The sequence below is a fragment of the Saccopteryx bilineata genome, chromosome 2 (genome assembly GCF_036850765.1).
Source record: "Saccopteryx bilineata isolate mSacBil1 chromosome 2, mSacBil1_pri_phased_curated, whole genome shotgun sequence".
NCBI lineage: Eukaryota > Metazoa > Chordata > Mammalia > Chiroptera > Emballonuridae > Saccopteryx > Saccopteryx bilineata.
This window is the reverse complement of record NC_089491.1, coordinates 305,298,502-305,314,174: the sequence shown is the minus strand read 5'-3', so window position 1 is coordinate 305,314,174 and position 15,673 is coordinate 305,298,502. Positions and strand designations below refer to the sequence as shown.

The 15,673-nt window shown below is 44.1% G+C and overlaps 1 protein-coding gene across 3 annotated transcripts in view; it reads right to left on the bottom strand.

Annotated features, from left to right (window-relative positions):
* Positions 1-1,332: 1,332 nt before the first annotated feature.
* Positions 1,333-15,673, bottom strand: part of DSTYK (dual serine/threonine and tyrosine protein kinase) — a 64,817-nt gene continuing 50,476 nt past the window's right edge. For 2 of the 3 annotated variants that reach the window (XM_066261573.1, XM_066261574.1), the window contains exons 11-13: positions 9,448-9,562; positions 6,039-6,173; positions 1,333-5,688 (exon numbers count right to left, since the gene is read on the bottom strand). In XM_066261573.1, coding sequence (XP_066117670.1) covers positions 5,501-5,688; positions 6,039-6,173; positions 9,448-9,562 — 438 coding nt within the window. In that variant the 3' untranslated portion in view covers positions 1,333-5,500. Of the gene's footprint in view, positions 5,689-6,038; positions 6,174-9,447; positions 9,563-14,171; positions 14,357-15,673 lie in introns of those variants that run through there. The other variant, XM_066261576.1, reaches the window with a different exon arrangement.

Genomic DNA, 15,673 nt, shown 5'->3' with positions numbered 1-15,673 from the left:
GGAGTAAGCAGAGAACCACTGAGATTCACTGTTAGCTATTTCTTTAAGACTTACTCAAAAATACATCAACTGTTCAAGGTATGCTGCCATCTCCTGGTGAAACTTGTGTTGCAGTCATATCACAAGCAGTTACAGCTAAAGTGATGCAGCCATACAAACATGATATAGTAACTCAGAACAAAACAAACACGCTGCACAGGAAAAGGCGGCATGCTGCCTGCTAACATTCCCTTGTGACTATGGATAGTGCTACTCTGCTGGCAGTGGCCTATGATGGTGCCTGTCGGGCAATGCTTCACAAGCAGATCTGAAGGTGGGATGACCCTAAATAGAAAATTCAAATATTCCAAACACAGCTTGGTCAGTATATACAGTGTATCCATAAAGTCATGGTGCACTTTTGACTGGTCACAGGAAAGCAACAAGACGATAGAAATGTAAAATCTGCATCAAATAAAAGGAAAACCCTCCCAGTTTCTGTAGGATGATGTGGCAGCATGTGCACATGCGCAGATGATGACATAACACCGTGTATACAGAGGAGCAGCCCACGGCCATGCCAGTTGAGATGTGGACGGTACAGAGGGAAGTTCAGTGTGTTCTGTGGCTCGCTAACTTCGAATCCGTGACCAAAGTGCAATGTGAATATCGGCGCGTTTATAACGAAGCGCCACCACATAGGAATAGCATTACTTGGGATAAGCAGTTGAAGGAAACCGGCAGTTTGGTGGAGAAACCCTGTTCTGGTAGGCCATCAGTCAGTGACGAGTCTGTAGAGGCTACACGGGATGGCTACCTAAGGAGCCCTAAAAAATCTGTGCGTGAGCCCACATCGAACTGCACTGAATAGGTATGAAACTGGGAGAGTTTTCCTTTTATTTGGTTCAGATTTCACATTTCTATCGTCTTTTGTTGCTTTCCTGTGACTGGTCAAAAGTGCACCATGACTTTACGGACACACTGTAGATTCCACCGCCAGGTTCTCTCACAGTGTAATAAGGAACAGGTTTGTGCATGAGCTCAGAATATTGCACGTTCGTGCTGAAAAGAAGCTGGAGAAAGTATGTGAACCCAGGAAAGTCTCTGAAAAATAAATTGCTATCACCACACCTTGCCTTCTCTTCTCCGCTGTCCCACCTTCCTGTGCCCCACTTTCTGGTAGTGGCAATGTCAAGGACCTGGACACCAAGAGCACGCTATGGGGGAGTAGCATGTTCCATCAACCTCTAAGGCAAACTGTAAGACATCTGACTGCAGAGGTCCCAGTGGAAATGGAACAGAATAGAGTGCCCTGTTAACACAGGGGAAACAAAAGCCAAACACACATGAACCTAAAACGTTAATGTGATCTTTATTACATAGCACATCTGGTATTTGTGCATTCCAACAAGTATACAGAATACTCTATAAAACCAAACGAAACCCTTCAAAATTACACTAAGAGAAGACTTATCCCTTAATTGTGTTTCTTAAAAATACAATTAACACGGTCCTGCTGTAACAATGTGGAAAGAGGCAGGTAGCACAAGAAAGGAGAGAGTGTAAGGACTGATGTTTGTGCCAAAATAATTTCTCTTGTTATTGCACTTTTATTCTACACACTTAGTATGTTACATTTTTATTTAACACTGTAATAAACATTAGTGCTTTAAAACAAACAAAAACATTACATGAAAACAAAAGACAACAAGCTGCCCAGACCAATTTTCTTTTCAACCCTCTGGGGAAGAAGGCCTACCCAGTACCAGGTGCTCAATTGGACTGGATGTTACCAAAGCAGATGAAGTTAAAAATCAAACCCTTGAAAGAACAGTAACGCTACTTGAAACCCCCAAGGAAGTTTGCAATACAAGTGTCTCAAGGTTACTCCCTCCTTACCTATTAATATCGGCCCTACTCCACCTCCATATTTAGAAAGATAAACCCTCTTATTTTTTCTTTTAATGACAAAGTGAGTTATTTGATCCAGAAAATTCCAAAATCAAGCTTTGAAATTTCAAAGAAAAAAAATCCTCTTTTGGCAATGGACTCTTAGCCTGCCTGCTCAGATAATGCGGAGTTAGGAGGTTCTGATTAGCCAGATGGAACACTAACCATGCCTTCTCGCCAAGCAAGGCTAGGGAGAGTCTCGATTCACCGAAGTGCTGCTGTAACTACCAACCCCCCTTTGCTTGTCAGTCCTGAATAAAAACCAAAAAATAAAGTGTTGTTCAGTGCAGTTACCATGTTGCAGCCCAAACCACTTCTTCGGTAACAACAATAAAAAAAACTTTTCTAATACCTTTGCAGCTCAAGAAAGATGTGTAAAAAACCCCAAACAAACAAACAAACAAAAAACCCCCGAAAAACAAAAACAAAATTGCATTGGAGAGCTGACAGGTGCTGGTTGAGAGTTCTATCATTCCCCTATTTCTATCTGTGGTAGTACTATATCCTTTCCTTCAATGTTTCCTTGACTTTTAGTGTTAAAAATTAGAAGCTGCCACCTAGGCTCTATTCCCCTGAAACTGAGGGAGTCACAAGTGATTCTCTGGTCCAGGAAGAACCAGCATAGTCCTCCTTTCCAGAGAAGTGAAAGGCTTGTTCAATCAATGAGCTACTCTCCACAGAGGATCATGGGAATTCAGGCATGCCTTTGGAAACCTCACACAAACGAGCATTCCTCCACCCATGGCTGACCTTGCTTCTGGCTCCGCAGGCACAGGGTCAGCCACTCCTGGCTCCAGACTCCACCATTTCTTCTGATTGCTCTGCAGGAAGGTCCCCCACTCAGTTCTAAAGCAACGTAAGTGATCAGACTTCAAGTGCATGAAAAATTGCCAGGTGATTAATTTTGGGTGGGAGTAAATTGCCCTAATTAAAATGATTAGAAGGATAGGACACAGTGTAATTCTTTCACCCCATCCTTCTTCTTCCTCCCCCAGCCACAGTCTCACTTCACCACTTGGTAGCAAATACTGCCAAAGTTAGGAGGTAAAATCTTCAGACTTTGGTCTTGCCAGCCCTTGACAGCCCAAGTGCCACCAAATTTCCTTAATACCTAGTATCTTCCCAAGTAACAGACAATACAGTACATTTCATGGCATTCCATCACTTTAAAAATAATGGTTGCCAAGGAACAAAGAATCCAAAATTTGCTGACAATGTTGTAAAACAAAAGCAAAGTATACACGTGCTATTCATATGCATTTTGCACTCAGCCTGCTGAGTGTTTAAATAATACCTCCCAATGTCTAAATGTGGGCTTTGGCTGGCCCAGAGACTTTCAGGAATATTCGGCACTTTTTCTCAGAATACTTTTTTTTTAAAATAAGCTACTCACCCATTAGCCCCTCCCTTCCCACTCTGGCAAACAAATGTGGGGGAACTGCTAAAAAACTGATGTCTGAGAGCAAACTAAGTCACAGGGGTAAGCTGAAAAGGGGCTCTGGCCCTTTCAGAGAAAAGCCTAACCTCCCATGTGTGAATGGGGTATAGAACGTAAGGAGCGTGGTCTGCACACTGGCAGCACAGACTCCCGATACAGCCAGAGTTAAAGGACAGTCTGGAAAAGGGAATATATAAAAGCTTTCTTGAAATTTCACACAGAACAAGACTTACAATGCTTTTTCATCAAGTAGAGATTACCTGCCTCTATTTTTTTTAACTTGAAACATGGCTTCCTGGAAGGCCCATCATAGTCCCCAGAAGGGCAACCAGTTAATGCTGATGACGAGAGTGCTTTGAAGTAAACCTGTTAAGTGTTAAAATTTTAAGAGATACACTGAACATTCCACCAAAACAAGGCTGGAGCCTACAGAACGCAAAGACACTGGGTCAGGTCAACTTATCATTTGCAAATAAAAAGATTTTCAGCACTATATGGAGTTCCTGAGGGCTACAAGTGCTCAGGGGCTGCTACACTCATACATAGCATAAGCAGAGCCCAGGATAGCTAGAGTTAAAAACTAAACTTTAAAAATTATATGAAAAAAAATTTGTAGACTCCATTTATACCCTGTTAATTTTTAAGAGATGGTCATCTGTCACAAACAATTCTAGAAAATTCTAGCAGCAAACCTGCCCATTATCTTATACACCTGCTCAGGGACCTGTTTCAATCAGTTTGGGACTAGGCACAGGGGACAGACCACAGTGCTTGGGGATTATTACGCAGATGGAGGAAGTTCCTCTCCTTCACTGTCCATTCCTTCACCTACATGCTTTTGTAAATCTAATAGACCACTTTGGTTGAGGGAGGCTTGAAGTCAAGATCTGAGATGTGCCAGAGTTTAAATTGTTTCCCTTTCTTTTGACTGGCCTAAGACTTTCTCTTATGTACACTTAGTAACAAAGTCTAGGGGGACCCTTCCCAGCCACTAACATACAGGGGGGAGGGGCACACACAGAACTACAGAGAGTTCTTCTCTTTCACCTGGTTCTTTTCTTCCACATTAAATTTAAAATAAGGTACAAAGAAGGAACAAGTTGCAGAAGAAAACCTTGGTTAAAGAGCTCACTGATCAAGTTTAAAAACATCAGTGTGTTAGATTCAAACCCAAAAAGAAGAGTTTCTGATATTTTTAAGTTTTAAGAAACAAGCTGGTATCCTTTCAGTGGGTTTGTATGGAGGCCCATGGCCTTCAGATCACTGTGCACTTCTCAGTTCACCAAATACTTCACACTAGGCCAATTTTACTGAGACTTACCCCTAAGTACTATGTGAACTGCAGCTTCCTCATCTTGAGACCAAAAAGAGGGGAAAAAAGAATAAAGACCCAAGCATAGAATTCTGTTCTAGGAGTAGCAGTAACTCAAAATCCAACACACACTCACACGGATGCTTGCACACGCATTTTTTCTGTTAGTGGCTTCTGGTGATGTAACTGAAACCCTCTCCCATACATTAGGCCGTGTGGGCCTGTAATGGGTAACACACAGGTACTGTGAGGAAGAGACAGCTTTGCTTCTGGCATCTCCAGTGGGGCCTGTGGCTGCTGCAACCTGAGATCTCTGGTTACAGAGCAGGAACCAGGTACCCACAAGTTATGGTTTTGCTAGTATGTTTTTACAATTTCAGAACTAAGCTTTAATTTTCTAAGGGTCCTTACGACTAGGTAAAACCAAACTGTTCATAGCTAGAGCCAAAACTATGAAAACTGTAGTTTTTAATACTATTGCCACTGCAGTGTCTCACTTGTCATAGAAACATACAGTGAACAGACAATGGTAACATTTACCTCATTTTCAGTTCTGAGGTCAGAACTTGCTTTCTTCAGCCTTCTACCCATGTCCTAGACAATCCTTTGCTAAAGAAATAGCTTGGGGCATCAGTGAACTGCTGAGTACGCTCAGCCATCAACAGCACTATCCAGGAGACATCTCCGCCAGGGGCCTCAAGCTGCCCAGCAAGCATCAGTTCCCCTGGAAGCTGTCTGCAACGAACAACTGTCAAATTCTTCCCATGGCCAAAAGATGAGGGGAAGGAAAGAAACAGAGAAAGATAAAAAGGTCTTTGCTTTCAAGTAGAATCATCCAGTCCTCTGTTTGGCTGGTCAGAATTTAATTTGCATAGCCTGTCCATGATGCCCTGGAGCATGGGCTGGACAATGCCCAAGAGAGGTCTCTGCGAGGGGTCGCCATCCCAACAGGCTTCCATCAGCTGCCAGCACTCCTCATCAAACACCGGAAGCCGTTCTGGGCGGGCCCCTAGAGAAAGGAGCACGGAAATAAGACCAGAATCAGTGAGAAGGCTACCGATTCAACCAATCGGCATGATTAGCTCCTTGGCTGATAACCCAGTTGGGCTAAGAATGCAATAAGCTTTAGCTTCAACTACAGACATCTAGGTTAGAATCTAATATTAACAGTGATGAGAAACTGGAACACACTGGCATATGAAGTTAAACTGGAAATTTTAAAGAAAAAAGCCTCTTTCAGACAGTTCAGGACAATGATGCTTGGAATGAGAAGTTTGATGAGAGGCCCCTGCTACTGTGCCTGGTTTTGTTCTGCTCTCAACAGGGGAGTTTGGACAAAGTAGGGCTTGCAGCTCTTACCTCTCCGCACATTGTTCCAGAGATGGTCTTTGCTGGCACACCTTTCAAATGCCTCAGGGAGCTTGATGGAGCCTGAGCAGATATACCAGAACAGAATGCCAAAAGCGTAGACATCCACAGAATTATCATACTTCCCTAGAGCAAGAAGGGGTGACAAGCAGTGAGCCAGGGAGAGAAATCTATAGCATCACCACTAACTTCACCTGCAGAGATTGCTACACTTTTTCCTAAAGCTTTTAACCTCCATTATCTTGCATAACAACCGTTAGGCAGGACTCGTTCATAATGCCCATTTTATAATAAAAGAATTACAGCAGCACCACAGGCCAAAACTAGATATTAACAGAGCTTCGACTAGAACTTGGCAAAGGAGAAGAAAAACAGGCCTTTTAAAAAAAAAATTTATTTCTCCATTGATTTGAGAGAGGACGGGAGAGAAAGGAAGAGACAGAGAAAGAAGGCTCAACTCATTGTTTTACTTAGTTCCACTTAGTTGTATACTTATTGGTTGCTTCTCATATGTGCCCTCACCAGGGGTCAAACCCGCAAACTCTGGTGCGCTGCATTGATGTTTTATCCATTGAGAAACCGGCTAGGGCAAGACTTTTATTTTAATGGGATAGTCAAAATGATTAAATCTGAAAGATTGTATTAGGGAAATAAAGTTGGGAAATACAGGTAGCTGGGCAAGTTGGAATCAGAATACAAAGATTTTTAAAGTCAGACAGAAGAGTCAGGATTCAGTGGACAGCAGAAGTCATTTATGTTCTAGAGCAGGAGGTGACATGAAGAAAAGTTTTTATTATTTTTTATTTACTTTAGAGAGGGAGAGAAAACAAAAGAGAGAGAAAGAGAGAGGGGAGGGTAGAAGGGGGGAACCATCAATTCCCACATGTGCCTTGACCAGGCAAGCCCACGGTTTCAAACCGGTGACCTCAGCATTCCAGGTCAAGGCTTTATCCACTGCACCACCACAGTTCAGGCGAAGAAAAATATTTTAGAAAGATTATTCTTATAGCACTAGAATGGATTGCAGTAGAACCAACCAAAGGAATTTAAATATGAAGTAGCCAAAAACAAAACAAAACAGAAACAAGCAAGCAGGGGAAATAGAAATTTAATTTTTTTAAAAAGTAAATCTATAGAAAGAAAAATGATGACTACATATTCATTCCAATGTGGGTAGGACTACAGTTCCCCAGCTAACTCCTAATTTAGCGTGGATCACTCAGTGAAAAGCTGACCTGTGTATGAGGCTAATGAGAGAAATTAAAATATGTTGCTAATTTAATTCTTACCAATACTAATGGGCAACCTGTGATTACCTTTCCATCTTCCTCAACAAACATACAACCTCTCCTCATCTACTCAGGTTCAAAACCTTGGAGTCATTGTTTAGTCATTCTTTGCTGTACATCACTCATATCAACTTAAAACAAAAACAAAAACAAACCTGCTCATTCTTCTTCTGACTCATCTTAAATCTGTCACTGGTTTTTGTTTTGTTTTGTTTTATTTTGTTTTTGTATTTTTCTGAAGTTGGAAACGGGGAGGCAGTCAGACAGACTCCCACATGCGCCCAACCGGGATCCACCCGGCATGCCCACCAGGGGGCGATGCTCTGCCCATCTAGGGCGTTGCTCTGTTACAACCAGAGCCATTCTAGCGCCTGGGGCAGAGGCCATAGAGCCATTCTCAGCGCCCAGGCAAACTTTGCTCCAATGGAGCCTTGACTGCGGGAGGGGAAGAGAGAGATAGAGAGGAAGGAGAGGGGGAGGGGTGGAGAAGCAGATGGGCACTTCTCCTGTGTGCCCTGGCCAGGAATTGAACCCAGGACTCCTGCACACCAGGCCGACGCTCTATCACTGAGCCAACCGGCCAGGGCCAAATCTGTCACTGGTTTTGTTTGCTTTAGCACTACCACCAACCTAATCAAGAAGACAGCCACGGTTTCCCCACCTTGTTTCTTGCCACCAGTTTCCCTCTCCTTACTGCTGCTGAGCTAATCTCCCACAAACATGTTTCATTCTTTACAGCTCAAAAGGGCAACAGGACCTTATTTCTTCCACATGAAACCTCCACTCCTCTGAGTGAATTTTCAAGCCCGTTGCATTTTATCTCCAACCTGGTTTGCTATTATTTCCCAAGTCGATTTCTTTTGTCATGCTTATTTCTGTTCTACAATTTTCCTCATATTTCCCATTGCCTAGCCTCCAGAATTTTCCTCCTCTTTTCATACATGGTTAGACACTAGAGACAAACACCTAGATTCCATTCCTTACTCCATGACTTCTACCTCAGTGTTCTGGGGTGGGTTTTTTCAGTAGCCTGGCCTTGACTTAACTTTATCCATGACATGAAAATAAAAATGTATTAACATCACCACACAAGTTCTAGTGAGGATTAAATGGAATAAAATATATGAAAAACTGACACTGCTTAGCTCAAAGAATATTCTTAATAAATATGAATTCCCTTCTCACCTGCCAATTTTTCCAGATCTGATTCAAGTTCTACCTAAAAATCTTCCGTCTACTACAAAATCAACAAACATTTCAACCTTAATTTATCCTTTCTTTGAACATCAAATTACACTACGTAGCATTTAATTTAGCACTTTATCACGCTGTCTTATACTGCCCTATTAATTATTTTACCTCTATTAATATATGTCATCTATAAGTTCTTTAATGATAGGGGACAACTCCTAATATACTGTAGAAGTTATTTTTTTATTTTTTTTTTTTTTCATTTTTCTGAAGCTGGAAACAGGGAGAGACAGTCAGACAGACTCCCGCATGCGCTGAACCGGGACCCACCCGGCACGCCCACCAGGGGCAACGCTCTGCCCACCAGGGGGCGATGCTCTGCCCATCCCGGGCGTCGCCATGTTGCGACCAGAGCCACTCTAGCGCCTGGGGCAGAGGCCACAGAGCCATCCCCAGCACCCGGGCCATCCCCACTCCAATGGAGCCCCGGCTGCGGGAGGGGACAAGAGAGACAGAGAGGAAAGCGCGGCAGAGGGGTGGAGAAGCAAATGGGCGCTTCTCCCGTGTGCCCTGGCCGGGAATCGAACCCGGGTCCTCCGCACGCTAGGCCGACGCTCTACCGCTGAGCCAACCGGCCAGGGCTGTAGAAGTTATTTGATCAATACTTTATGATAAAATAATAGATTATGGAAATTATGGCCTTGAGAGACATCCAGAAGAACAGTTGGTGACTCCCATTAGCACTCTTCTTTCTGACCCCTTTACAACTCTTTACATTTCCCTCTACTTGTCTTAGTTTTTTTCTGGTGTTTTCTCCCCTGCCTGCTGGACCTGCCCAGGACTACTTGAGGACACTACTCTTAGCTCAAGCGGTTACTGTGCGAAGCCCCGCCCAACCCACTCCCTGCCCTCCAGCTTACCTGTGAAAAGTTCAGGGGCCATATGGATTGGCGTCCCCACAATGCTGCCTGACATCATGGCCTCTGGTTTGCAGAATCCTAAGTCAGTGATTTTGGCTCGGTTCTGCTTGTCCAGCTGCCAACAAAGCGGGGTCAGAGTCACCCTGTGTCTGATCCTACACACAGCACTCAGCTCAGTTGCCTCCCCAAACTCAATAGCAGGTGTCTACCTCATAGCAGTACTTAATTAATCCTGCCTCCAGGTTCATTCCCATTACTGTCTTCTCCCCAGACAGACTGTAAGCAACCTAATGGTGGGGATTTAGCACAGTGCCTGGCATTATCAGGAGCTTAAAACTTCTTGGAAAAATGAATAAGTGAAGAACACTGAGAAAAGTATTTGTTTCTTTTTTTTGTTCTGTCTTTATTTTTTTCTATTTTCTTAATCTTCTATTTTTATTGAATCCAGAGAGAGGAAGGGGAGTAAGGGGGAGACAGAAGCATCAATCTGTTTCTGTATGTGCCCCAGCCAAGGACTGAACCAGCCACCTCTGCATTGCAAGACAATGCTCCAGCCAAGCGAGCCATCCAGCCAGGGCATATTTTAGTTTCTGATTAATCTCCTCTGACCTCCAGACCCCAGGGCAAAAAGCTGTTAAGAACATTGAGGTCCTCTGGTCAGCTAGAGTTTCTGGAATTCCCTCTAGTTTCCTTGCTTAAAGGTCTAAGAGAATAAATGTGTGTCTCATTGGATAATAAGCATCTATAATTTTAGAAAGATCTTTCCTTCCCCCCCAAATTGTTCTATCTTTATACGTTATTTAAAGTGATGCCAGAGACAACTCAATAATAATCTAAAATATTTTCATGAGAAGTATGTAAAAAACTCTTTGTAATTCAGGTAACAGGCTGGATGGGTTCATGACCTTTTAAGGTGCATTTACCCATCTCAACCCTCATCCAGTATTTCTGACCAAACCCTAAGGAATCCTTAAAAATATCAATGTCACAAAAGAAGAAAAGTCAGAACTATTCTACACTAACGGAGGCTAAAGAAACATGGCAAGATGCAATGTATGACCCTGGGGCTGGGTCTAGGATCAAAGAGACCACATATTTAGAATAATTGGACATATTTGGGACAATGGAAAATGTTAATACAAAGCAGTACATTAACTAATAGTAGTGTATCAATGTTAAATTTCTTGGGTGTGATGATGGCATTTTAATTACATAGAAGATGGTCCCTTTTTAGGAGGTACAAGCTGAAGTACAGGTGTACCTCAGAGATACTACAATACAGATCCAGACCCAGAACTCTGTTATAAAGTCAATAGAATAGAGCAATAAAGTGAGTTACATGATTTTTTTGGTTTTGCAATGTATATAAAAGTTATTTTTATACTATATTATAGTCTATTAAGTATACAACAGCATTATATCTTAAAAAAACAACAAGGTACGTACATTAATTTAAAAATGCTTTATTGCTAAAAAATGTTAACCATCAAGATGGGTGCAAGCCAGGCCCTGGCCAGTTGGCTCAGCAGTAGAGTGTCGGCCTGGCGTGCAGGAGTCCCGGGTTTGATTCCTGGCCAGGGCACACAGGAGAGGCACCCATCTGCTTTTCCACCCCTCCCCCTCTCCTTGCTCTCTGTCTCTCTCTTCCCCTCCTGCAGCCAAGGCTCCATTGGAGCAAAGATGGCCCAGGCGCTGGGGATGGCTCTGTGGCCTCTGCCTCAGGCGCTAGAATGGTTCTGGATGCAACAGAGCAAAGCCCCAGAGAGGCAGAGCGTTGCCCTCTGGTAGGCATGCCGTGTGGATCCCGGTCGGGTGCATGCGGGAGTCTGTCTGACTGCCTCCACATTTCCAGCTTCGGAAAAATGAAAAAGAAAAAAAAATCAGTTAAAAAAAAAAAAAGATGGGTGCAAGCCATGGGGTGGGCCCAGTTCCTTCTGATCACTGCTTGACCTTTGCCTCCTCAGACCTTCAAACCCCCAACCTCTGAGGATGTGGCTCATCGCCTCCTTACACTGGAGGTCCCAGGCTAGCCCTTGACTGCTTCCAGGAAATGTGCCCACTGCTCCTCCACTTCTAGCTGCCCTGCCCACTGGGAGGGAACAAATGTGGAAGGTGTCTCCTCCCACCGGAGAGCTCCCCCTCATCAGGAGGGTAAGCCTGGGGCAAGGGTGCGCGCTGTCCCCACCGTCCCCGCCTGCCACATCACCACATAAATGGTGACTTGGGTATCAAGCTCTGCCCTCATCCCACCTCCAGTGAGGGTGAGTCAGTCAAGGAGGCCAGGGCTAGTGTCACCCAGCCAGATCTGGGGGACTGCTCCCCTTGCACACTGCTCCTAGCTCCCATACCCCAAGTTTCTTCCGTGGGGCTGGCTTCCAGTGAAGGAGACATCTCCTAAGCAGTAGTGGGAGGTTGGGTGAGTTCCTTGCCCACTAGAAACAGCCCTGCTCCCAACTCCTTGAATTCTCCTTGGCCTCTCCCTGACCTCCCAGAATCTGCCTGAAAGGGCTGGAGTCCTGAGGAGAGGGGCTGTGTCTGCAGGACTATGCGAGCTCAGCCCACAGTGACATACACAGGAGCCTCTGCTCTCGTTAAAGAGATGTGAACCCAAAAAATGCTACCATCATCTGAGCCTTCAATGAGCTGTATCTTCTTGCTGATGGAGGCTCTTGCCGCAAGGTTGACGGCTGCTGACTGATCAAGGTGGAGGTCGCTGAAGGTTGGGGTGGCGGTGGCAAGTTCTTAAAATAAGACAACAATGAAGTTTGCCACATCGATTGACTCTTCTTCCACAAATGATGTGTCTGTAGCATGAGATGCTGTTTGATAGCATTTTACCCACAGTGGAACTCTCCAACCCTGCTGCTGCTTTATAAACTGAGTTCATGTCATAGTCTATATCCTTGGTTGTCATTTCAACAACTCACTTTGCTCAAACATAAGAAGCAACTCCTCAGCCATTAATGTTTTATCATGACATTGCAGCAATTCAGTCACATCTTCAGGCTCTACTTCTAATTTTGCCGCTGAAACTCTGAACCCCTCAAAGTCATCCATGATCACTGGAACCAATTTCTTCAAAACCCATTAATGCTGATATTTTTACCTTTTCCCACAAATCATGAATGCTCTTAATGGCATCTAGAATGGTGAATATTTTCTAGGTTTTCAATTTACTTTGCCCCGATCCATCAGAGGAATCACTATCTACAGAGCTACAGCCTTACAAAAAAAAATTTTTTTTAAGTGAGAAAAGGGGAGATAGACAGCCTTCTGCATGTGCTCCAACTGGGATCCACCTGACAACCCCCTTCTGGGGCCAATGCTTAAATCAACTGAGCTATCTTCAGTGCCCAGAGCCAATGCTCGAACTGATCGAGCCACTGGCTGTGAAGAGGAATAGAGAAAGAAGGGGGAGAGGGAGGGTGAAAAGAGCAGATGGTCACTTCTCATGTGTACTCTGACCAGGAACAGAACTCGGGACATCTGCACTATGCTCTATGCACTGAGCAAACTGGCCAGGGCCACAAAATGTATTTCTTAGTAAGACTTAAAAGTCAAAATTCCTCTTTGGTCCATGGGCTACAGAATGGACTTTGTGTTAGCAGGCATGAAAACAACATTAATCTTACTGTACATCTTTATCAGAGATCTTTGGTGACCAGGAACATCATCAATGAGCAGCATATTTTGAAAGGAATATTTTTCTCTGAGCAGTAGGCTTTAGCAACGGGCTTAAAATATTCAGTAAACATGCTGTCAACAGATGTGCTGTCATCCAGGCTTTGTTTTCCATTTGTACAGCAAAGGCAGAGCAGATTTAGCATAATTCTTTTTTTCTTCCCTTTTTTTTTTGTGTGTGTGTGTGACAGAGACAGAGAGAGACAGATAGGGACAGACAGATAGGAAGGGAGAGAGATGAGAAGCATCAATTCTTCATTGCAGCTCCTTAGTCGTTCAGTGATTGCTTTCTCATGTGTACCTTGAGCGGGAGGCTACAGCAGAGCAAGTGGCTCCTTGCTCAAACCAGATGAGCCCACACTCAAGCCTGCGACCTCAGGGTTTCAAACCTCGCATCCCAGTCTGACGTGCTATCTACTGCGTCACTGCCTGGTCAGGCTTTTATAATGTTTAAAAAAATTTTTTTTTCCTCATTGATTTGGGGGAAGGGAAGAGGGAGAGAAAGAGAGGGAGAGAGAGAAGCATGAACTTGTTTCACTTAGTTGTGTACTCATTGAATTGCTTCTCATATGTGCCCTCACTAGGGGTAGAATCCGCCACCTCTGGTGTGCTGGGTTGATGCTTTATCCATTAAGCCATCTGGCCAGGGCAGATTTAGTGTAATAATTTTTCCCCCCTTTTTTTTAAGTGAGAAGAGGGGAGATAGAAAGACAAATTCCTACATGTGTCCCGACTGGGATCCACCTGGCAACCACCATCTGGGGCCAATGCTCGAATCAACCGAGCTATCCTCAGCACCTGAGGCCAACGCTCAGACCAGGCAAGCTATCCACAGAGCCCAGGACTGATGCTCGAACCAACTGAGCCACTGGCTGTGAGAGGGGAAGAGAGAGAGAAGGGGAGAGGGAGGGGAAAAGAAACAGATGCTTGCTCTTCCCTGACCCAGGATCAAACCCAGAACATCTGCATGCTGGGCCGAAACTCTATTCACTGAGCTTACAGGCCAGGGCCTTTTTTTTTTAAGACCTTTATTCATTGATTTTTAGAGAGAGGAGAGAGAGAGAGAAAGGGGGGAGGAGTGGTTGCTTCATAGTAGTTGCTTCTCGTGTGTGCCTTGACCAGGCAAGCCTGGGGTTTTGAACTGGTGACCTTAGCATTCCATCCAGGTCGATGCTCTATTCACTGTGCCACCACAGGTCAGGCTGATTTAGTGTACTTCTTAAGGGCTCTAGGATTTCAGAATGATAAATGAACAATGAGTTCAACTTTAAGTCACTAGCTGCATTAGTGTCTTACATGACAAAGGACAGCCTGTCCTTTGAAACTCTGAAGCCAGGTACTGACTTCTCTCTAGCTGTGAAACTCAGATGGCATCTTCCCCCAATATAAGGCAGTCATCTACATTGAAAATCTGTCATCTAGTGTAGCCATCTTCATTAATTATCTTGACTAGAGCTTCTGGATAGCTTGCTGCAGCTTCTACACCAGCACTTGCTGTTTCAACTTATACTTTTATGTTATGGAGATGCCTTCTTTCCTTAAATCTCATGAACCAACCTCCGCTGGCTTCAAACCTTTCCTCGGCACCTTTCTCACTTCTCTCAGCCTTCACAGAATTGAAGAGAGTTAGGGCCTGTTCTTGTTTAGGCTTTGTCTTAAGGGTATGTTGTGGCTGGTTTGATCTTAAATTTTCTGCATATCAGTAGTAAGGCTGTTCTGCTTTCTTATCATTCGTGTGTTCACTGGAGTAACACTTTGAATTTCTTTCAAGAACTCCTTTGCATTCATAACTTGGCTAACTAGCACAAGAGGCCTAGCTTTTGGCCTATCTTGACTTTTGACATGCCTTCCTCACTGAGCTTAATCATTTTTAGCTTTTGATTTAAAGTGAGATGTATGACTCTTCCTTTCACTTGAGCATTCTGAAGCCATTGTGAGGTTAACTGGCCTAATTTCAATATTGTTGTGTCTCAGGGAATCAGTGGAACAGTTAGAACTCTTGCATTTGTCTATTTTTTTGAGAGAGACATACAGAAAGGGAGAGAGATAAGAAGCATCAACTCGTCATTGTGGCACCTTAGTTGTTCATTGTTTCTCATATATGCCGACCAGGGAGGGGAGGCTCCAGCTGAGCCAGTGACCTCTTGCTAAAGCCAAAGACCTTTGGGCTCCGGTCAGCGACCACGGGGTCATGTCTATGATTTCAAGCTCAAGCCGGCAACCCTGCCGCACTGAAGCTAATGAACCTGTGCTTAAGCTGACAACCTTGGGGTTTTGAACTTGGGTCCTCAGCATCCCAGGTCGACGCTCTTTCCACCGCGCTACCACCTGGTCAAGTCACATGCATTTGTCTTAAGTTTGCCCTCTTATATGGGTGTGGTTGGTGGTGCCCAAGACAATTATAATAGCAACATCAAAGGTCACTGATCACAGATCACCATGACAAACATAATAATGAAAAGATCTAAAAGCGAGACTGATCAAAATGTGACACAGAGACATGAAGTGAGCAAATGCTGTTGGAAAAAAGGCTCTGGCAGAATTG